The following is a 24,926-nucleotide window of genomic DNA, read 5'->3' as shown; positions in this document are numbered from 1 at the left end:
CCTGTCATCTTGAAGACCTGATCGAGCAGCATTGTCGGCGTGTTCGTTGCCTATTATGCGGCAGCGACTTGGCGTCTTCAGACACCTACTCGACTACGCCGAAATGATGCCACTCTGCTTTGCCGTTTGTAGCTAAGAGTGGCTTTCATGAAGTCATTCTCCTTGCGAATCAAAATGGCTGACAACCCCTTTTGTGACAACTGTGGTAGCGAGGGGACATTACAACATATCTTCTGCGACTGTCCTCGCTACAATGCGCAGAGAAAATCACTCGCATTCGTTCTAGCTCGCATAGATCACAGACCGATGACGGCAGAAACCATTCTGGAATGTCGTCCTGCGGGGTCATCGAGGGTGGAGGCGACGAAGGCAGTGCTCAATTTCTTGAAGACATCAGACTTGCACCGGCGGTTACAGACTAATGGCGTTACCATGACTGACTTTGTGCGTGCGTGCTCCCCCTCTCTCTCTTCTATACCTTTAAAACTCCCCCATCCCTTTCTCCAGTGTAGGGTAGCATTCTCGACTGGTTAAGATCCCTGCCTTTCCTTTCTCTCCTGTTCCTTCCATCGTACAGTAGAGCAAGGGGGTGGGAAATGGAGGTGGGGGTGAGGAGAAAGGGTAAAGCCTAGAATAGCCATGTATAGCACAGTATAGCAAGAGGGTGAGGAGGAGAGCAACGCCACCAGCTCCACCGTTTCTTCAGTCTTCACATCACTAGTGCGTAGCTGCCACAATTTTTTTTTTCATTTCAACACAGTGATGAACTACAGCGCCGTGGATATATATAGTTGCGAGTTTTTAACAGCGCAGCTGTTTAAGCTCGGCGTAATTTGTCTGTCGGAAACAGAAGTGGTCTTCATCATGAACCGGCACGCGCTCTCTTCGTCTTCTTCATCTTCTGCTTCGCTCCCAGAACACGTGCGGCGATGTCTCCGGCGCGAGATTCAATAATTTGATGAGAGAGAGAACGAGTACAGAGAGAGGGAAAGAAAGAAAGAAAGAAAGATAGGAAGAAAAAGAAACAGAAAAATTCTTGGCGAGGCGGAATTCGAACACGCGTTTCCACTATTCGAAGGTGAGCATCGGTAACCACTTGGCTATCCAGACACGCTAGCAGAGCATAGCATCGCCTTGTATACGGGGGCGTAGGCAGAAATTTTAATCGGGGGGGGGGGGGGGGGGGGGGGGGGGCACCTGCTTGATTTGAAGTAGGGGCCGGGCAGGGATATGTGGTCGAGTGTCATTTTGTGCTCTCTATGCCGTGGCAAAAAAAAAAGAAAATTTGGGGGGGGGGGGAGTACGGGCCCGGTGTGCCCCCCCCCTGGGTACGCCACTGCTTGTATAGTACAGTATAGTATAGCAAGAGCGTGGGAAAGGGAAGTGAGGGTGATTTGCAGAGATGTGTGGGTGAAGAGGAGGGAAAGGAGTAAGGCATAACATAGAAAGAATGAGAAAGAGAGAAAGTATCAAAGAAAGAGAGAGAAGAATAGAAAAAGAGGAAAAGATAGAAATAAAGAGGATGCAAGCGAGAAATAGAGACAGAGAGATAAGGGAAGAAATGTGAAGAACATTAGACAGAGCAAGAAATAAATAGATTGAGACGAAAGTAAATAAATAGAAATAAAGAGAAAAAAAGACAGAAAAAAGGGAAAGAGAAAAAAAAGGAAGAAAGAGAAAACTAAAGAGAAACAAAGAAGGCCGCCCAGCTCCGCACTTCCTTCAGGCTTGGTGCCACTAATGCGAAGCTGCCTAAATTTTGTTGCAAACATCGATAGACGAGTAACGAGACAGGAGTTTCACTCATTGTTTCGATGCAGTTATGCTGTTTCGAATGTACTACATGCAGCATGCCGGCGCAAGCGAGTGGATACACATACGGCGCATCGCGTCGCCGTCGTGTTATCACACCAACGGCGACAGAACTGTAAGCAATTTGGAAAGCGTCAATGTTTGCCACGGCAGGTCAGCCTCCAAATAAATGAATGGGTAGTTGTCGCAGAGTCGCACTCTGCATTCGAACTTCTATTCAATATTCAGGTGAAAAGCGCGCCCACGAAGATAATCCAGAAATCTAATGAACTAACACGCGTTTCGTCAACTCACTGCAAAAAAAGTTCATTTCACTGGATTCCAAGTCATGACGGCAAACGGGTAAAAGAAAACGAAAGCGAATTACCAAATAGTGCACTCGAACATGGAGAAGAGCACACTACTCCACCGCTCGGCAACTAGGTTAATAATCGAACCATCAATAATTGGGGTTAATAACTAACAATGGTTCGATGAACAGCATCAAAGTCCTGGGCCTGAACTTTGGTGTATAAGGGATTGTGGATCGTGCAGCATATCCCTTTCAGTCACGGTGTGTACATTTGTACACATCAAATTCAAAGTCGCATCACGCACCTCGTGTTTCTTTAAATGACCTGAAACTTAGTGTGCACATTCGTGCAGGCTTCCTGAGTGGACAACTAGCGCTTATTTACCTTCAGTATGTTGTATATTGCTGCAGATGGTCACTTTGCTAGAGACACTACCATGTTCGACGATCGTTCGACGTGCGACGTTCCAGGACCAACGTCAAGAGTATTTTTTTTCTTCGCTCGAAAAGTATACAACCGAAAAACAAACTGTGCATGCATTTTGAGCCTAATAGTTGATTTCTTTTACGCAAGGATTGAAGCTGACTGATTTCAGAATAATTAGATATTTAATTACACGCTAATTATCATTAATTACTGTAACTCGCACAAAACAACACATTCCTTCATTTTATTTCTTGGAATGTGATACTGAGTGCCTTGAAATCATGCCATGGAAATTTGATGCATTTGCAGACAGTGCATCATAATTCGTGACTGAAAGGGATATAACAGCGCGAGAAGGCTAAGCATGCACGCACGCAGAGCCGTATAGGAAAGAGGATAGAACTAATTGGGTGCACAGTGCGCACGCGCACGAGCTCTTCGCGGCCTTTTTTGCGTTGTATCTTATGTACCACTCGCTAAATTATGACAGCCTCCTTGCAGAGAGACAACGTCGTCGTGATTGCATATTCGCAGAACTGTTATACTGGGGATAATTGCAGGAGAAATCTACAAATTACACATGCACAGGCGTGCTTTTAGAAGTGCTATGTTCAAGACCCTCGCCCCAAATCAGCATGCCTACAGCTTTCCGCTGGAGGCTAATGGAACCTGACAGTTACTAACGCAACCGTGTTCAATCGCAGAGAATTAAAGAACCATTTTTCTTCCACCGCTGCCGACAATGAGTGACGACACATTGTTCTTGAACTGTAGTAACAAAACGAGAGATGATCGCTCTTTTCCTGTTATAGTGAATGTGATTCTGCTAAGCCGCGTTATATGAGGTACCTTGGAAGAACCGAGATTTGTGAACTTATCAGGCCTCGTTTTGTTAGAGGTTTCCGGTCTCGGGGTATTCCGCGCTCCGCAAAAGACACTTTTTGAACGTCACACCCACGCAGTGGCAACGGTGGATCTACTCATAGCTTGCGCGCATTAAGAGAACTGTCCAATAAAATTAGGAGAGAGCTCACCGCACACAAGGACACTAGAATCTCAGATATACGCTTAGAAGGACCCCAGAACACGGAAAATTGCGCTGTTGCACTTATTTTATACCTCTCTACAGAAAAAACAAAACTGCGCAAGTCTGTTCCCGAAATCTCCTGCGACAGTTTCCAGACCGACTGCCTGCGTGTAATCTCCCGCTCTGTTCATTTAGTCTTGTATTCCAACTGTGTTCCTTTTTCTACTTGAATTTTTAATTTAGTTTATAGCGTGCGATCGCTCTTACTGTCTGGTTCTTCATCGTCTCAACAACGTCTTGCAACACGGTAGCGCGTGGCTTCACGAGTTCAAAGACGGCCCATGGCTTCCACTAGCCCTTGTTTCCATAACTAAACGCTGTTCTCGCACTCGAGGATGATTCCAAATCATAAATTATCATTTAGTTGCTGAAATGAAAACAAGTTGAAGCCATGCGTAATCTATGAACTCATGAGGCCACGCGCTCCCGTGTTGCAAGTCATATTGAGCGCCGCTGTACATACGGTGGCTATGGAACAAGCCAATGTCGTGTGCTTTCGTGAACGCTAGCAGCAGTCCCTTCAGCGCGTTTCTCTTAACGATTGCAAAGCTTCAGATGATGAAAGCAACTACCAGGAGAAACCAGAAAAACATTAGGACTAAAATTTCACTTGCCCGGAAACGAATGATTCTTTGAGGTGGCGGTCTCGCCCCACCGATGGAGAGCGCGGTGCTGGATATATCGTTTAGTTATTGCTCTCTTGTGCATGTAGCGCCGCTCATGTAGTTTGCTACACAACATTAACAGATAACAAAGGCGCGGAGATGTCACTTTGCGAAAATGTCATATGTATTAGCGGTGCGCACATTTATAAATATGATAGTTGTGGGCAAGTGTTTGTTTATTACGAACTTAACAAAGCTTTAAAACATGAGTTCGAAAAGTACGGACTCACGTCACAAGCGCGTCGTCGTTTTTCCTAGTATCAGGGACAACAATAGATTTGTTGCTGTGCTGTGTAACCCACAGGCCGCAACCTAATACGCGCGCCCACGATCGAGAGCTAGGTTTAGTCTTCGAATATGTACCATACGGCGCTATATGTTGCGGCTATATATGTCGGCGCCCCAGCTAATTTTAGTGTTACAATCTATACCATACGGCGCTATATGCTGCGGCTGCAGACGATGGGAAAAAATCTTTATGAGCCAAAGTTCTCTGGCATGGTAATGGTCAGCTCCAGAATTAGCGTGTGTGCGTTTGCGTTACAGAGTGTTCGCAGCTACACCTTGAGCAACAATATAACGCCTGTACCGATCGCGCAAACAACTTGCAGCTGTAAAAGTCACAATGCTGTCTCACTTAGAATATTTTTCCATTTTTTTTCACACTGAGTTAGGCAAGTGCAGTACTATGAGCCGTTTCAAATAAAGGTATAGTAATTTATTCGTGAAAATAATTGCTCTGGCTTACATATGTGAAAACTAATTAAGTATGCGTCATCAGTCCGAGAGCGTTATTGCGAAACACGAGTGAAAGAAAAGGGATGCCTCTTCTGGAGGCAAGATTCGCCTCAAGCCCCCTAGTCACCTAAGAAGAGGGGGGTGCAAAGTCTGCCCCATACATTGACTTAAAAGGGAGGGTGGGGGGCGCCGCGATGACTCCCCCCCCCTGAAAGGGAACCCTGCGTACGCCTATGTTTACGACCATACAAGAGGCGTCCCCAAGACTCCCACAGTGAGATTCAAACCAAATTGAATGTTTCATTTCGTCTGATCGTGAACCCTGGTTTCGCTTACTTTTACTGACACTCATAAGAACGTCTTCGAGCGTAGGACCTCAGTGCATTTCATTTGCCCTTCATTCACCTACCAACCACACTTTGCTGCTGCATCGAATTACAAGATGGCGACAGCTCACTAGTACGCTGAATTGGCTACTAATATGTAGAAAAAAGAAACAAAATATAATTAAGAGCATGCTTACGAACAGTTACGTAGAATTGCTTGCTCGCATTTAAAATACCCAGAATATAGGTATACAATGCACGTAGTGAGGGGTGGTCGTACCGCCTGTAAAGTTGTTATAACCACATGCGCCCACGTGTCCAGCGGGGCGCTGGCCATGGCGTGGTCGCCGCCGTGCGCCGCCTTGCGCTCGGTCGCGGGCGGTGGACTCCCGTGAGCTCCGTGGGGGCGATTCCGCGGATCATCCCCACGGACTCCTTCCCGTAGTGGGACGAACATCGTCGACACCGCATCGTGTTGCTTTGTGTGTGCCACATTGGTATTGGTCGTAGAATTAGGCTAGCGGGATCACTAGGTAAACGTTGGCATGTTATGATTTGTATAATCCGGCAGGCGGGCTTGCTCTGTAAAAGGTACAGATAAATGCCCATTTGTTCGTTTGCACCATGGTGCACTGTGTCCGTTGTTCCTTGAGCGAGAGAGAGATCCCACAGCATTTATGTGACCAGGCTGTAGATTTTAGGAGTAGACAAAATAGCTACGTAGAGGCCGAGAAGTGTACGGCTTCGGTGATGCATGTACGTCGCTTTTCTTCCGAGTAAACAGTGTCTCGAACGTCCTTTATGAGCGTAAGTTACGACCCTGCCACTGCTTAAACGATGCTATTTCTCATTCCAGCTTGCGCTCTAGCCGCTGTGTCTGGATTAAAATATGGCTTGTCTCTCCTTTCCGTACCTTTGGTATATATGTAAGTGCCTCGTGTGCACGCGACTGCCTATTTAAAAAAGAAAGAGAACTGTTTGGAAGCGTACCGAGCTCTTAGTTCGCTTTCGCTTTTTGTTTGTACAGTGGGATGTCATTCAACCAAATCCACATGTCCGGGATGCACTATACCAACAACATTTATTGGCCAACTCCAAAATACCATCAGGAATTGATGAGGGGTGCCAGAGAAAATTATGAGGCGCTTGCGAAATATATTGGAAGCATGGAGACTGTGCGAAAGTCCGCACTCTTTGGCACTCGGCTTATTGCTTAAAGTACTAATACCAAGCGCGTAGACAAAAATAAAAGAAAGGGGTACGACTTTCGCTGTTGCGTTTCACCACGACGGCTTACTACGTATTACTCTTTGTGGTCATTCTTAGCTGCATTTATATGCGTCCAACGAGCAATGAGCGAAAAAGACAGAAATCCAACCAGAGGGAGCGGAAGTCACCAACTACTATAGCATGACAAGATTGGGAAGAGGCAGCCGACACCGTAACGGAAAGTTTCCAACTGTCTTCAAATGTCCCTAATAGTTAAGTACCATCCAAAGCTTCACTGCACAGACGGTCTTTCATTTCACCTAAGTGGAAGTCGCTATACGTATAATACATTTTCTGATCTTTCTGGAAGTGCTGTGACAATTAAAGAAAAGGTAAGACGAATTAAAAAAAAAGAATTTAGCACTCGACTGGGCATTTACTCTTTTAGAAATATTGGTATTCATCAGTCAATGACGTAGCTAAATTACTCATCGTATTATTAATCCAAGATTATAATCTTGGCGTCCTCAAGTCATTTATTGTGCAAAGCAGTAACAATGTCACAACGTCAAAACCACAAAGGCGTGACGACGACTTTTCGTCGCCTGACACCGAAGAGAGTTAAAACCTACTTTGTAACAGAAAGGACGAGAATAAATGTTTCTCTAAAGGTCACGCTGTCAACTATCGCTCTTTAACTGCCCAAAAGTGTCCACGTTTCCGTTAGTAATAAATTATGACCGTGCCAATCAGCCCGCGCTAACAAGGACATTAAAATCTCTTGTTCAGTTTACTAACTTCATCTACACCCCTTTTCAGCTTCGTTAAGGGTGCAATTTGAGTGGCTTCACATTCATATTGGTTCCATAGAACATTACTTCTTCGCGCAGTGTAATAACCAGTTTAGGTAGCGAAGTTGCCAAAAAAAGCTAGCTCTACGTGAAGATCTCAACGGTAATGTACATTAACAATATACACAAGACGACGGAAGAAAGCTGACGCAGATATTTTCTTGCTGCAAGCAATTGCTTCGCGAGTAGTTGCAGAGGCAGTGCATAGCGGCCTCTGTAACATGCTTGGTGTGCTTACCGTCAGACCGACGTTCTTGGCCAGGGTGGTTTCGGATATGTTGGCAAACGGCTTGTCGGCGCCCCAGCATTCGACGTGCTTGTACATCTTGGAGGTGGACCGATGCCGGTTGCTGTTCTCATGAACCGTATGCGGGCTCTCTTCGGAGGTATCTTTCTGCGAGAGACCGAGAGGAAAGAGAAAGTTGGCGGAAACAGCAACGACGAAGTTCTCTGCTTGGTGCACCCTACGAAGGTGTTTACCTTCAGCGTACGACTGAATCAAGCCACGTATATATAAGACACTCAGCTTAGACAGAAACCTTCCATGAACAGGAGGTAGCGTTCGGGAGGTATAAGGGGCCCGATCCTAGGTCATGTAGTAAGCGGCACGGAGGCGTTTTATTAAGGTAGGCACAATTCAAGAAGGGTTCGGGGTTCGGAACACGGCTCTGGTTTGCCACTCCTAGCTGCACCCATGAGTGGTGAATCGGCCACTCATGGGTGTACCGGCCGGCGTTCCGCTCTGCGGAGCTTTCGGGAGAAAAGATTAGGCGTGGGTTGAAAAAGGCTTAGGGTAGCTTAAGTATGGAAGCGGATTAAATCCTGCGCAGGCAGCACTCTAAGACTTCATAGCGGTTTTACTCGAGTTTCCCACTGCCTACTTTGATAGCTTAAGCTGACTCAACATCAAACCTTGATCTGTCTAGAAGGCTCAGAAACCATACATTCTGATCCCTACGATGCGATATATTCAGTTACAGCGACCAACAGTTGTGAAGTCCTCGTTACATTTAGAGACTCAGACCTCACCTTGAGAAGAACCTCGTGGTACTTTAACAAACTTTGAGAGAACTTTGGTGCTATCTCGATGGCTTTTGGAAAGAAGAAGAGAGAAGAAAAACGGGAGAGAGGAAAGACAGGGATGTTAACCAGTTTGGCATAACCGGTATGCTACCCTGTACAGGGGGAAGGGATGGGGGAGATCGAAAGAAGAGTAAAGAAAGAGAGAAAGAGAGGGGAACACACACGCACACACATAACGTCACAGCTGCTGTACAAGGTTGGGAGACAACCAGGATGTTTCGAAAGACTACCGTTAGGACTCTCACCTTCTGTGGGGCGATGAGGAATGTCTCAATTTGGTGCTCAGCGAGGTACTGATCCCGCTGGTGGCCATTTCCGGGTTCGGTCTCGAACTTCCCGTCCAGTTGGTGGTACGTGGCCTTTGTGATGTGCACGCGTCTGCAATAGTGGTTGAGAAATAAATATAGAATAACATCTCAGCTCGAATTCACAATTGTATTAGTTAGTATAATCGCTATTTGTTTTCGCAGCATCTCTATGGACAGGCTGCTGCTCTTAAATGCGGATATAGCGTAAAAACTTTTTTTTGTAGATGTGGGTACTGGAGTGCAAAATTTTCTTAGAACATCTTAATTGAGTTTGGCTGTCTTGCCTTGCGGAAGTCTGAGGTATCTCAGACTGCAAGAAAGCTCGTCATGTATGCCTTTCACTGCAGCCATAGAAGTGCTTGAACGTGGTTGCGAGGGGATTCGGAGGCGGGAGAAGAGTGACTGCTGCGGATGAGGAAATATTTTGCGACAGACACCGACGCTGTCTCGTCGTAGAAATTAATTATAAATTAATTAGTAAGGGGAGAACCTTATATGCCTCATGAGAAGGGTTCAAATAAACACATGAATCACAAGAAACCAACCAGGCGCCTCGTGTATCGTGCGCTCGAGCTGCGCGTTCACTACGACTTCGCGGAGTACGCGTGATTAAAAAAAAAAAAAAAAAATCGACGTTCACGTGACTCTCACTTCGTCTTTGTGAAAGCGTGAAACTGAGGCGATAAACAAGAAGATAAAGGAAGACGATCCCCTGGCGCAGCAGACGTCGTGGAAAGCGTTCCGCGGTGAGGCGACGCCCGCTTGGAGAGTATATAAAAAGCGGCGTTCGCGTAAATCGGCTTACTGACGTCTAGGGTAGCCAAAGCCATTCAAAAGCGAGTGAAAACTAGCTCTATACGTGTAGATTATCATGAAAGCAAATCAAGCAAGAAGTTAATCAGCGAGAGTTAATCGTTGAAAGTTAATTATACGGTGATCAAAGCGAGTGAATACCGAGGTAATTAGTGAAAATTAGTCTGTGAAGGTTACATCAGTGACAGTTAATTAGTGAACGTTGGATGTTGATATAAAGTGCACGGTGCACGCTATGTATGGGTGCACGGTATAAAACGCACGGTAAAGCTCCGCCGTATGGCGTTCGATCGCCTTCGAGTCGTCTTAGACGAATGTATAAAGGACCCCGCGATTTTTATTTAATTTTTTAAATATTAGTTTGGTCATTCATAGCTACTTGAAAGATTACGAACAAGGTTACGAACGAGAAGAAAAAAAATTAAGGCAGGTTTGCACTGTGGTGGTGCCAAGCCTGAAGGAAGAGCGCAGCCGGGTGGCCTTCCTTGTGTTTCTCTTTATTCATTTCTTCCTTTCTTCTCTCTTTCTGTCTGCTTCTTGTGTCCCTTTTCTGTATCTCTTTGTTTCTATTTCTTTCTTCCTCTTTCTATTTCTTTCTCTCTCTCTCTTTATTTCTCTTACTTCCCTTTCTTTCTCTCTCCCTCCTTCTTTGTTTCTTTTTATTCATCTCTTTATCTTTTCGTGTGTGTTTTTTTTTGCTATGTCTTTCTCTGTCTTTCTATCTTTTTATGTCTTAATTCCCTTTATTTCTCACTATTTTTCTCTTTCTTTTCTATTGCTTTCTTTCTCTCTCTCTTTCGCGTGTTTCACGTGCTCCACATCGCCGAGCAGAGTTTTCGTTCAACGCTCGCACCTGTTGTACTCGGTAGCGGGGCTTGTCCAATTCCTGTGGCACATACCCCCCTGTGGAGTTCTTTGCAACACCAGAAAAACTACGGCTGGCTACGACAGCTTCGCTGTTAAAAAGAAGGAACAGAAAGAACGCCCACCAGCTATGCACTGTAGGCACCAACTGGCCCAACATAGCGTGTAGTCATTCATAGTAAATGTATGCCATTGAAATTAGTGTTAAACGTTCCAAAATATGGAGCTATGAGAGATGCCAGCGGGGTGTGGAGGGAGGGAATAAGGTGGCGGAAGATATTCATTGCAGCCACCTGGCATTCTGTATTATGCCCTCAAGGCACTGTACACAGTCGTTTACGAATTCCGCATGTTTCTAGAAATGCGGACGCCGCGCTCATCATTTAAAGGGACACTAAAGCGACGCAATAAATTAGCTTAGACTGATCAGTTATACTGTGAGAACTGCAGTGTCGTTAATTTCACCACCATAGGCGTATTAAAAGATCAGAAAATCAACGTCAATATAGTCTCACTTTTAAAATTACCGCCGGAGTTTCCGATGGCAGTGTCACGGATTTCAAAGTGTTTTTTCGTATTTTGGCCACATTGGCTCAACTAAATCATCCTGAAACTTGGCATGTTAAGTCTCTGGCTGACTAATGTTCCCTGACTAATAAGTGCAGTTGTGTATTCGAGGGTGCTGCCTTTGTCAATAAAGGCGGCTAGTGCTTTATAGCTTAGGCGAACATGGTGCGGTGCAATGCTTTTCAAGAGGTTTGTATTCAAAACCGAGACCTAGCTGAGTCATGATAACACACATTTCTTTTTTCAGCTAGTCCGCGGCCCATCTTTGCACGTAAATCTAAAATGGAACGTGGTTCGTCGCGTGGCGTGAACTCTTTTGAGTGCAATGCTTGAGCGCATCCTATATGTGAAAGCAGCTGTCAGAAGCAGCTGGCCAAGTCAGTAGTCAGAAAACACACGCTGGCGAGGGGGACATGGTGCCGTACGGATGTTCTTGCTTGCATTTTTGGCAAAAAAAAAAAAAAAACATTCCATTAAAGAATTGAAGTCACTGCTATCTGACGTACGGAACTATTTCAAACTCTTGTTTACACCCGTGTATATACTATAAAGAGGAATTCCCATTCTGCTGTATACGTAAATACAATTTCTACTTTCTTTCAAACGATACCTTTAAATTTGTTTTTCAAGTTTTAAACCCTAAGGAAGTGCCTGGCTTTGTTTTTTTTATTATGAGATGTTTAGAAGATGTTGGCGTTTTTATACGAGACCGGCAACTTTTTTTTCATAGGATATTGAAAAAAGCAACAGACAAAAAATAAGAGATAAAATCGCATTTAAGATCATATTGTATAAATCAAACGCCCAGTGTTAAAGTCAGGCCAAACACACACGCACACGCACACGCACACGCACACACACACACACACACACACACACACACACACACACACACACACACACACACACACACACACACACACACACACAAACACACACACGCGCGCGCGCGCGCGCGCGCGCGAGTGCGAAGTCCAGTCATATAACAACACTAAAGTTCACCAAAGTCCAGTCATACGGATACAAAATATACTGACAACACAAAAGGTCTCGTGAAGGTAAATTACAGACAGTCAGCTTTCATGAGATAAAAATGTTCCCAATAATTGCCGAAGATATCGCTTGCTTCAAAAAATCCGTTCACCCGCCACGGTGGTATAGTGATTGCGGTGCTCGACTGCTGACCCGCAGGTCGCGGGATTGAATCCCGGCCGCGGCGGCGGCATTTTCGATGGAGGCGAAAATGCTCGAGGCCCGTGTGCTTAGATTTAGGTGCACGTTAAAGAACCCCAGGTGGTCGAAATTTCCGGAGACCTCAACTACGGCGTCTCTCATAATCATATCGTGGTTTTGGGACGTTAAACCCCAACAGTTATTATTACATAAAAAATCCGTTGAGAATCATTAATGCTCGCTATTGCAATCTGTGTGTTAGTCACGCACCTATAGGATCTTTCAGAGACTGTAGGGCAAGCGATATAATGCCATTAAATGACGTCATGAATGTTGTACTTGTGTGTCGTGTTGTGGACATTTTAGCAGAAGATGTATATCCTAATCCACGTGCCCGCAAACGCATCCTGGACTCAAGTCGCAAAATCTTGTGGATAAATTTTTTTTGTACACGATACCGAGCCGCAGACATAGTAACTTACTTAAAAGATCTAAGAAAGTGCAAATCACAGACAAGAAACTGATAGGCGCTGCCTATTTCGTTTGCCATAATTTCTGTTCGGGTTACAAGGACCTCGACCTAAATGTACCGACTTTGAAAATAAGTCAAATGTAGTCTTGTGTCCGCTGAAGCTTGATAAGCTGATAAATATTTAATCAAGTTTGCCAGTGGCTGCAGCTCGCGAAATGTACCACACGACAGTTATCACCGACTAAATCGAGAAGATTCGTCATAAGATATAAAACTCGTCATAAAACTCGTTAATTTCGTAATGCAGAAACAGAGAACCACGAGGTTTGTGCCATTCCTCGTGATACGCATAACACTGGATAGAAGTCGCGCTGGCACGTCGGTTCGGCCAGTATACGTATCAACTTATGAAAGTTTTTCTAGAGTATTGTAATTAACTAAACAATTGATTGATTAATTAATTAACGTGTCTGTGTGTGGAACATTAGGAAAAGCAATCAGCCTTCCCGACAACATTGCACGCAAGTAAACCCCTACCTTCAAACTCGGGCAGAAACGAGCACAGACACCCCCTTCGAAATGCCACCAAATTGGTCGGGAATCGAAGTCGCGTCCTTGTTCTTAGCAGTGTTACACCATAGCCGCTAGACCACTACGGCCGGTCAAACATGGTTCCCGTATCTAGCTGAAAAATATATGAGGGGAAATATATGAGGGAAAAGATACATGCATCAACGGTTGCCTCAAGAAACATGACACATTATTAAATGCTTCAACAGATTCACACATTGCGAATGATTACGGAAATTGTTGTTTTGTGCTGTTCACAAATATGCAGAGGTCCGTATTCACAAAAGCTTCTTACGCGAGAATTGTTCGTAAGAGGAACTTTCATCCAGTCCTGACACTGGACATATCATTAGCGAAGTCGACTGGCCATTCGAAATGAGCAGTTACGAACGAAAAGCTTTGCGAATTCGGCCCCATAATTTTTTCGGACACAGAAGGCTCAGGTAGCTCGCGAGTCACCCGAATCATGCTGTATGTGGCAACTAAGTGTGCATTAGCCAAGTCGCAGTCACTTTATATGATAGAGAGTCCGCTTCCATCGGTAATTAACAGCTGCCTGGGATTTTTGACAGTTTTAATGCGAAAGCGCTAAAGAGTTCGTTTCGCAGAAATTGCGGTCTCGGCGTCGCTGGCTGTGAGCGAAAAATCAGCGTTGTCCGTGAGCGAAACTCCGAGATAGATGCAAATAAAGAAATAATAAAAAAAAACATTTAGTTCGAGTGGCAATCGAACCGAGCACATCTGCGCGGCAAGCAGGTGTTCTGCCCCAGAGCCAGCCCCTTGCACGAAATTTCTTCGGAAAACCACTATATGAATGCTATGTAGTGTGAGGAGTGTCATTTACACGTGTAATATTGCGTGGCAGAAGCGTAGAATCACTCTAGGCGTCAAAACATGTGAATTACGCAACGAGTGGTTGGTTTAAAGGCCCACTAATTACAAAGCACACAGCCATAACTAATTGTCACTATCAACAATTGTGTCGTAGTGGGCACCTCCGAACTGTAGTTGCAGTAGGCATTCTAGGATAGTTTAGAAGGGCCAATTTACAGGCGCACAGGCGTTCCATTCCTTGCGGCACGGTTTAGGTGTTCACCGAGACGCGAAGCCAGACTAGCGATTGAGAAGGCGATGCGAAAAGGGCCAGATTACGCTATCGCGTTCTACTCTTGAAGGCGAAGCTCAAGCGTCCTCCAAGATTTTGGTAGTAACACGGCTGTCGAAAGTGTGAAGCGGTTTCTCTTGACGTAATTAGCTTGTCTCGTGTCTGCTGCGCGTACTTAATGACTTCGTAGCTACACCTATATCGTTTGTGTGTCCAATAAAATTTCATTGGTGTTTCATTAGTGGTGTAGCGACGTGCCGTCTTCTACGGCTGTTTCTTGTTATATTTACGTGCTTCATTGGCTGCTCTCCAAAATATTATAATATGATTAACACCGAGTAAAAGAACAAAAACACATACTGTAGACCATCTCAGAAGTTCCCTTCAGCGCTGTAGAGGCTACAGGGCCCCTTAGCCAATAGGAAGGGCGAAAATCCCTCGCGATGTATTCATCCGAGCCGCGTCGTCCGCTCAGCGTCCCCGTGGCGTCTGCGCGCCCGCGTTGTGCGTGTAAAGCGAACAGACGGCAAAAAAAAAAAAAAAAAAGGAGAACATGGATGCACCAATCGACGCTGTGCCGTCAGCCTGGAATTAATCACGTCGTCGTCGTGCGCTTTTCGGCCCGTAAGTTCCAAACTGACGCTTGTATTTGCTTTAGATTCATGTCCTGACGCTTCGACAGCAATGCATTCGTGACTGTGTCGCGCTATTTTCATGAACCGATATCAAATGCTCGGCCCGTTAGGCTTAGCGGGCGTGGCTAAACAAAAGTCTGATCTCGCCAATAACGACAAAACGTACCTGCTGCTTTGTCGTCGTCATCGGATGGCGCAAAGCGATGGCTCATTTCGCCATTTATTTCTTGCTGTCAGCGCTGTGGGCAAGTAACAAGCGCAACTTCGGATCGAAGCGGGCGGTCGCGTCTGCATGGGCGCTGCCATGTTGACTTGTAACCACAGTTACCGGCGGTTACTGATACAACAATTAAAGATATGCGACGTAAATGCGATGAAGAATAAACATATCACTCATTGATGCGATTTAACACGTGCTAAACAAGCGCAAATGTCTCAACCCTGCGAATTGTAAGGTAATTATATCTAGAACTATATTTTGCAGCGCAAGCATGTGGTATGCTTACACCCCGTAGCTTTGGTAGTGAACGGTAGTGGTGAGATGGAGTATAGACTCGCCAGTTGACGAGCAGGAGCGCTCGTAACACCCCTCCCCCCTCCGCCGCTCCTCTCAAGCACACAGGAACTATCATTATTGCACTAGCGCTAGCACACTGTACAAACCGTCGTTGCAGAAATATGGGAATCATTACCCAATATGCATCTCCGCCCTGAAACTTCTTATAGTAATATGTAGATGGCAGCAGCAATAGAATACACAGCAAGAGAGAATAAGAAGCGAAAATGGAAAGACTCACGATCACAATGACATATCAAGAGTGTTTAAAATCTTCGAATTTTGAACTACACTGACTGCAACACGTTGACTTGACATAGCGGGGCTCGAATGCGGCAGCACAAACAATTTCAAGCTTGGTCTAAAGGCTCGACAACTAAACCTCCTCACCGCAGTCCACTAAATCGCTTGGGGACAGTGCTTTGGCCAGCTCCAACCTCGAAGGGCCAGAATGCGGCCGGAGGTCAAGGCATCCTGGAATAAAGGCGCCCCTTCAAACCATCTTTCGGGCAATGAAAATGCGTATTCTCTCTCGGCAAAGATTGGCGCATATAACACTGAGACGAGAGATGAGGCATAGACGGGCCTCTCATCTATTTAAGTGTTCCATTTTCTTCGCAGTCCTTGCGGATCGTGACAATGGCGTGATAAATGAAAGCTGCAGCGTCATCTATCTGGTGCGGGCCTATAGGGACGTTACCCGTCACTGGCAAAATGCATCGGCGAGGGACGTCTTTTCTGGTTGTGCCAGTTGCGCCTTTGTTCATTCAGATTCGATTTTAACAATCTGTCACACGTGCGTCCTCAACGGCCATTGAAAGCTATGATCATTAAAAGTTCACAGGCATCGAAAAGTAGCGCTGGAACAGGGTGCACTTGAACGACATTGAAATATTGGAATGCGTTCGAAGGAAGGGCGCGTGGTTCATGGTCAATGTAGAAAAAAAAAAGACTACTTTAATAAAAGCAATATCTCACGAAGCGGAAAAAATACCGCTGAACCACTGCGAAATAAGGCGCAAACCTTTTTGAGCAGCTGAACAGACTATTGATCCTCTCTTGTGCCGCTGTCCCCAATTTGAACAACATCGCCGGACTCTCCTGTTTACCTTGAGGAGACTCGATCATCGGCCCTTTACTGAAGGAAAGATCTTAGCATATCAGCCCAGAAAGCCGCACGAGCTCTCCTGCAGTACTTGAAGGCAACAGCATTGAGCGACCGCCTGTGAAACCCTGCACTGTGTGTGTGTTGTGAAATGTGTGTCGCTCTCTCTCTCGCTCTTTTACTCTCTTATTCCCCTCCCCATGTGTAGGGTAGCAAACTGGACGTAGTCTAATTAACTTCCCTATACCCTTCCTATATTCCTTTTCTCTCTCTCTCTCTGAACTGGCGGCCTAGTTAATGAATTTGTCGGCATAATTAATGAATTTTCCTACGCATAGACGGGGGTAATAGGGCAGCACACTGGGGCTATTAGCACGCTATGCGACATCTAATTGTCCAACAAAAACACGTTTTCATAAATTGACACGCCTACACCTGTTGTTCTCTCATATCGCACAGGGATGATTAGTGCCTCAAGTGCTCGAAAAAATAATGTGGTCTTTCAGAAATGGCAGGTTCAGTGAGATATACAATACAGTACAGCTAGTGGTTTCGCAAAATGCACAGTCGTTTGACCAGGTTTGGCGGCCAACAGGAAGAGGCATCGTATCTCTAGCAACTACAACATCAATGGTTAGTTTATCGGGTTTAACGCCTCAACGCGACTCAGTGTATGAAAGACGCCGTAGTGGAGTGCTCCGAATAATTTCGGCCACCTGGGGTCCTTCAATGTGCACTGACGCCGCACACTATACACGGGCCTCTAGCGTTTTTCCTTCATCGAAATGCGACCGCCGGGGTTGGGATCGAACCCGCGTCTATGGGGTCAGCAGCCGAGCACCGTAACCGCTGAGCCAGTGCGACGGCCACACAACACGAATCTGTATATTGGAAGCAATGAAAGCGCACTATAGAGGGCCTCGATAAGCGCAGCTTGTCAGATTTGAACAACAGGTGAAACCACAGCCACTTTTCCGGCGCAGAGAGCATCAAAATTGTTTTCTGCATCAGTGCTTGCTCATGCTTTGTAACCGTGCTACACGCTTTTAAATGGCGTATCAGAGCCCGTGAGCAGCAGGAAAGCATAGTGAAACACACAGCGCGAAATTACGACGGGGACACAGGAAGGAAACACGCACAGCGCTTCCTGTGTCCCCGTCGTAATTTCGCTCTGCGTGTTTCACTATGCTACACCAACATGCTCAAGTTCATTTAAGCAGGAAAGCCGCTGTTTTCCTCAACTAACTCTCAGCCAACTGTCTGCGTCAGCATAGTTTATCGCTTGCGTGCGGCAGCTCAACCGCTTGCATGAAGATGTTCATGAGACTGCTAGTCCGCTATCGTAAAATTCTCTGCTTACGTTGGCAGCTCCCTACGGCAGTTAGTGAATAGACATCGCTTTTTTTTTGCGTTGCTGTGGCAGTTCGCACCTGTGCTACGATCGCATGCACGCTTATTGTCGGATATATACTGCTCTCGTCTTTTTCCGTGACACATCGGAAGCTTGCTAGTCTTACAACCGTTTTTAGCTTTGTGAATACTCTCTTCCATAAAGTATTTCTCTCGGCGAATTTTGTGCGCATGTTGGCTGTTTACGGAATAACGTCCCAAGTTTCACATGTCCTAACGAAATTTTAAATCTCCACTTAATAAATATATTCATGAAGCTGAGATTGCAATGACTGAACAAGGATCGGCTAAAGAGTCAAGTTCAATGATCGTTAAAAATGACCGTGGGTCAGCGATCGAAAAAAAAATAAAGAAAGAGTTTGATAACAAGCGGTGAAAAGACCATCAAAATCGTATGTGTTCTGACAGCACTTGGTTATAAGTAGAGCTCCGTGTTTCCGAATAAATCCGAAAAAATCCGATAAACACTCGCCGGTAAGATTTTTGACAATTCGGATTTATACGATAAACTCCGATTTTAACGGCTAATATGACCCACCTCCCCCTCCCATTTTTTTTCGTGCTTCACTGTCTTTTATAAGGCATGCTATTCTGCCAATAAATCCAGCTGGCGGTCAGCGCTGGTTAGTACGTGTCGTTGTTCTTGTGAGTGCGTCCTCGCGCTGGTACTTCCTATATATATATATATATATATATATATATATATATATATATATATATATATATATATATATATATATATATATATATATATATATAAATAGAATGAGCGAGAGAGAGAGAGAGAGAGAGAGAGAGAGAGAGAGAGAGAGAGAGAGAGAGAGAGAGAGAGAGAGAGAGAGAGAGAGAGGTTTATTTACAGATAGGGAGAGATATCGGCCTGAGCGATAGTAGGCTCTAGCCTGCTGCTCTACACAGGGGGAGGGGAAAGGGGAGGAAAAAGAGTACTGGATGACGATGGTAGGTTATAAGTGAGTATATACAGTCCCGTTAAGTTGGCGCACTGCTATAGCCGCACACCCAGTCCAGTGGCCTGTAGGAAAGCTGTGACCGCTCTTACGACGCCAACAGTGCCGATTTAAACTTTGCCTCACGTCAACAGTATCTCGTAGACCACATCCATCGCAAGTTTATCAAAGGGCTTGTCGCGCACGGAGGAAGAAACGTCAACGTACGTAGGGCTCCCGGGAGAGCGACACGGCATCTTGTTATACGGTCCCCTGGCGGCATACGGTCCCCTGACGACATCGAATATACGGACCTCGTAAAGTATGCTTGCGTCTATTAGAACTCACTTCAAGGTTGTAATACGCACAAACGTAGGTGCACTGTATTCAAGTATTTGTGCTTGTGTGCATATGTGTTTGTGCGTTCAAACCTTCTAGACAACTAAAATACGCTTCGTGTGTTCTGATGTTTTCGTGTTCAGATATCATTTCATCTAAGATATTGGAGTATTGAGAATAATGCATAATTGAACTCCGAATTTCGGAGAATTGGGGATTTACGAGAAATTAGTTCCGACAAACGCCGAATTTCCGTCAAAAATTTAAACTCCCCAAAACACCCTCCGAATTTCAAGAAAAATAAATTCCGAAAACACGGAGCCCTAGTTATGAGTTACTAAGCGTCACGTGTGCTTGCACTCGCTTCTTTAGACGACTTAATACGGTTCGGAACTGCACTCAGTAGGGGCCATAACCTGAAAGTGGAATACACATGCTAAATATGTTCGTAAAGAACAACTGGCGTACATGATTCATGCGACTAGATAATGCGCCGGTGCGTTTCTATAAAGGTGACTACTGTCGTAAGATAACTGTTGTGATGAAACCCCTTATACATAACCCGCATGTCCAACCTACAGCCATTTTCAAATCTCTCTGCGTAGGTGCGTGCATGCACAAAAATTGGCTCTCGTAACGTGCATACGAACTTTACAATGCTACCGTCCCGTCACGTACTTCATCCTATAATGCACACCTTCCGGCATAGCTTTACGGCACGTCAGCCGAGCAGCCGGGTTTCGCTATCGCTTACTCCGGCGCTCTCATCGAGTCGCGCCCGTCACAAATTCACAGACGACTTTCGACATGTTGCTTTCTATTTTTCTCCCACCCTGTCCGAACCGAAGAACTAGAGCATGGAATGGATTAAGGCCCCATCACTACTCCTCTACGACGCCGTCGTGTTCAGCAGAAACGTCATTCAAGTGTCCTGTTAAATATACTTCGCTCTGCAGCACCACTTTTGAACACCGGAGAGAGCGCAGAAGAAACAGGGGCAGAATACATGCAGGATCAGCCGGGAAAAGCGCGCGCGGCTTCCTGCGCTGGAACGCGATAACACGCCAGGAGGCGTTCGGCGCCTCTTCGCGGAGAGCTATGCGCTATACAAACGGGAACGAGGCGCGTCGAAGGCCACGCGCCAGCGCGGAAGCGAACGGGTGGTACGCGACAGGGAGAAGCTCTCATCCCGCGACCGCCACGACCGATACGAGGGGATTCCGAGCGGCGACATTCCTCTCTCGGCGGCAGGCGGGGCTGTTCTCAGGGCAGGATGCGAGCGCTACCGCTGCGGGGAAGAGCGCGAACCGGCCAAAATATTCCCCGCAGATCCAGCGCGAGAGATTTGATCCCAGCCCTTAGACGACAGCGAGATGAGGCCCGGGGGAAGCGACACATGCCGAGCGAGGAACGTCGTTGTGCCTCTGAGGCTTTGTACTTAGATTATGGCGCCCGCGTGTCTTTGTTCCTTCCCGGAGCTCTCCGTGAGCTCCGCAATAACGCGGCTCGAACGTGTTTTGCGCGAGCACTTCTGAGCGTGCGGCGCGAGCTTGCATTGCGACCCGAGTCCTCTCTGGACAGGTTTATACAAGGAGGGCGTAGAACAATCGCACTGCCGAAATGCCAGATGCCAGGAGCTTTAGGGTTCACGCTTACGCACTTGCCTATAAGGGCTTGCCTTCATCTTATTTCAGCACGTTCGTTTTATATGCACTCAAGAAAAGACGAGAGTATGGATACTTACAAAGAGTAAATAGGCTGACGAAGGTAACGCTATAGAGTGCACTATAAGGCACGAACGCTTACCGTTCTATAGCAGAATCGGCGCTTCATATATATATATATATATATATATATATATATATATATATATATATATATATATATATATGAACGGGATACCTGGGAGGGAAAACCAAGGCGACTTCAGTCTATATGCAAATGAGGCGGAAAATGGTTTTCTGTTGAGGCATATTCTTATAATATAAATATGAAGGAGAACGCTCGGATACTTCAGTACACGCAATGATGTAATTGTATAGGACGTTATTTTTTACGTATGTGCGATACAGTTTGGCAGTGTTAACGAATACCTGGAGAACTAACATCCGAACACTCGAAAAAGTCGCCATTATTCCTCACCGCATCGGTTAATAAAGTTGTTACTCATTCGACAGAGCTCAGGCCCAGGCGCTTAGGGTTTGCGTGGCATTTCCGCGATGAACGTCAAACGATGAACGCCGCAAAGACGCCAAAGCAAGTGCATACGACTACTCAGCTATTGCTCATGCATATTATCACGGAAGCGCTCAGGGCATACGTCCAGCCCCCCACAATGCTCGTGCCTGTACGCCCTATCTCGCCTCACTGCCAGAAGACCAACCACGCGTCTCCTTTTGCAGCGAAGCTGTGTGGATGTCGCATGTTGCGAACCGGAGAATGAGGCAAAAAGACGCACGCTGCTCAAATGCAAAAAACTTTAAAGGGGCATACGCCACATTCAAAAGGGACCTTCAAGACAGACATTTCAGACTTAACTACAGGGTGCATGTCATCGGCTATGGTTCGTCATTCTGTGTCGCCTCTGTGTCGTGTGCTAAACAAACATCTTCACTGGTCATCCACATTCACCCAGAGCGGAATGACTTACAAAATTATTTTTTCAGGCATACACGATTTCTTATCGTGTCTGTCTTTTATCAGAGTATGCACCTTTAGAGAAAGTTCCGGCTCTTCCTTGGCGCTTGACTTACCCACAAGGTCGACAAACAGTAGTTGGAATATACGGACAAAAACATAATTATCATCACCAGCTGTCAAGTAAACTTTCTCTGCTTTTATTGTACGAGGCACACAACAATCATACCCATCTGTATACTGATGCCACAACCACTGTTTCCCCAATTCTGCGGGGTAAGTGATCTTTCGTGGAACATCACCGGAGTAAGGTTCAAGATATCCCAGCATACGACGTGGACGGCCACGGAGCTTGCTGCTCTTTGTAGCGCACTTCATGTTAACCTTAAAGAAGCATCTATCGAATGGAGTGTGTTCAGTCACTTCAATGTCGCTCTTTGTTTAATTTATGGCTTACACTGCAGACTCTACGAACAACTAGTCCTCAAAATTCGAGTCCACCTTTATCACCTCGTCCTGCAAAAACAAGGGTCGAGTTTCAGAGGCTCCCCAAGCCACTGTGTCATAATGGGCAATAAGTAAGTCGATACAGCTGCTCGATATGTTCATAAAGAGGGCGCGTAGAAATCCATCCCACTATCAAGAACAGATGCAGCAGCTAAAGTTCGTGTGCTTGCACATTATACCATAGTATCCTTCTGGAACCCAAGTTTTCAGCACCAACGCCTGCATCGTCTTCCCCCCCCCCCCCCCCTCTGTTCGACTTCGTCCTTTATGTGGCCTCTCTCGACCGGGAACAGTAACTTTGCCGAATGTGGCTTGGTGTGACTTAGCAAAATCTATTGCCTTCCGCCTCGAGAAGCGGTGCCGCTTATGATCACTACGCCAGTGAAACAGCTACTAATGATAGCTATTGATGATCTTAATCTCTGCCCTAGCTACAGCCCACACAGGCACTCGCTCGCAGCCAATGCGAGCGGCGATGGGCCACTTTCAGATCATTCGATGGAATGCCAGTCTAATAGGTGGTCGCACCAGAAGTCGATCAAGGCGCTGCTGAAGTTTTTACGTCCGAGTGGCCCATTAGACAGACTGTCATTCTTCCGTTTCTCAGTTTCTCAAAAATTTTTTTTTCGCATGCCTAGTTTGTTTTTACGCTATTATTACCTTTATTTCCCGCTTTTTCATCCCCATAATGTAGGGGAGAAAACATAAAGGTTCCCTTCAGCACCCTGCATCCATAATTTGTCTCTCTCTCCTCCAACTCTCTCGCCAGATGTGTCAAGTGGTTTCCAGATGTCGAGACACACGGGAGTGACCACCTACCTTAGCATCAAAGGCTTGTCTAGATCTGGTCCACGGAAGACCATTCGAGCGACTCAATGGACCACCTTCAAATCTGACATGGAAGAAGCTTGCAGCAAGGGCCTACGATGTGGGTTACAGCAAACAATTAAGAGTACAATGCGAAACGCCACTCGCACGTTGACATTCTCTTCCACGCGAAACGATCTCGACATAGAGTTGGAATGACTTCGAGCACTGCGACGCCGGGCGGAGCGTCGATATCGGCGCACGAAATCAATTCACGACCTTAGGGCAGCCAGGAGGATGCAAAAGAAGATTCAGCGTCGCATGGATAGCTTAGCGTCGGAACGTTGGACAAGGTTTTGCCAGACGCTAGACTTCCGCAAGCCACTTTCTCACATCTGGAAAACTGTGCAAGGTCTGCGTTGCTCTCCGGAACAACGTTTTCCATTCAAAGCGCTCGCACTCTTTGAAGGGCGGCAAGACATCGATGTCGCAGAAGATTTTTGTGCGCGGATCGCCAACCAAACGACTCGTCCAGATTCTCCAGCCCGAGGTGACGTCCCCCATTCCCGTGACTGCCGCATGGACCTCCCTTTTACGATGGAGGAGCTCAAGGCGGCACTAGCTCTCTGCAGGCGTTCTACCTCTCCGGGTCCAGATGGTATACCATATCGAGCTTTGTGCAACCTGGGAGAAGCCACAAGGAGAGAATTGTTGAGCCTCTACAACTCCTCATGGCAGGATGGCAATGTTCCCGACGACTGGAAAGTAAGCCGCTTGGTGCCCCTCTTGAAGCAGGGCAAATCGCCACTCGAACTCGCCTCGTACCGCCCAATCGCACTAGCCAGTTGCGTAGGAAAGATGATGGAAAGAATGATCCTTGGCCGCCTGGAGTGGTACCTTGAACACTACACGATTTATCCGAACTCCATGGCTGGTTTGCGACGTGACCGCTCTTTCATCGACAACGTAGTTGATCTCGTTTCGTATGTTCAGCACGAAAAGTCCCGTAAGCGACTATCTGCAGCTTTGTTCTTAGATGTGAAAGGTGCATACGATAACGTATTACATGAGGCCATTCTCGATGCACTTGCGGCGGTGGGCCTCGGTGGTCGAATTTTTTCGCGGATTGCAAGTTACCTGGCTGCAAGGTCATTCTTTGTGTTAACAGACGATGGCCCAACTACGCCACGCTATACCCCCAGGGGCGTTCCTCAAGGCGGAGTTCTCAGCCCGACGCTATTCAACCTCGCACTTATTGGGCTTGCTGACTACTTGCCAACTACCATCAAGGTTTCAATATACGCTGACGACATCTGTGTCTGGTCTTCGGCAGTCACACGTCCTCAGATACGTGCGCGGCTTCAAAGAGCAGCAACATTGACAGCTAGCTACTTGTGTAAACAAGGTCTTACCATATCACCAGAAAAATGCGCACTGGTGGCATTCACTCGGAAACTAATGAAACCTTATGTCATCTCAATCAACGGGCGGCCCATTCCTTATGCCAGAACTCACAGGTTTCTTGGCGTCATCATTGACAGGGACCTCTGTTGGAGCCCGCACGTGGCCTACCTGAAGCAGCGCCTGACAGCAATTTCACAGTTATTCAAGTTCTTGGCTG

The 24,926-nt window shown here is 46.2% G+C and overlaps 1 protein-coding gene across 1 annotated transcript in view; it reads right to left on the bottom strand.

The window, feature by feature from the left end:
- LOC119372661 (adenylate cyclase type 2) overlaps window positions 1-24,926 on the bottom strand; it is a 597,485-nt gene that overhangs the window by 41,281 nt on the left and 531,278 nt on the right. The window contains exons 9-10 of the mRNA XM_037643118.2: window positions 8,736-8,868; window positions 7,646-7,801 (exon numbers count right to left, since the gene is read on the bottom strand). Coding sequence (XP_037499046.1) covers window positions 7,646-7,801; window positions 8,736-8,868 — 289 coding nt within the window. The remainder of the gene's footprint in view (window positions 1-7,645; window positions 7,802-8,735; window positions 8,869-24,926) is intronic.

Source organism: Rhipicephalus sanguineus, chromosome 1 (genome assembly GCF_013339695.2).
Source record: "Rhipicephalus sanguineus isolate Rsan-2018 chromosome 1, BIME_Rsan_1.4, whole genome shotgun sequence".
NCBI lineage: Eukaryota > Metazoa > Arthropoda > Arachnida > Ixodida > Ixodidae > Rhipicephalus > Rhipicephalus sanguineus.
The sequence above is the reverse complement of the archived record's forward strand: the minus strand, read 5'-3'. Positions and strand labels throughout refer to the sequence as shown.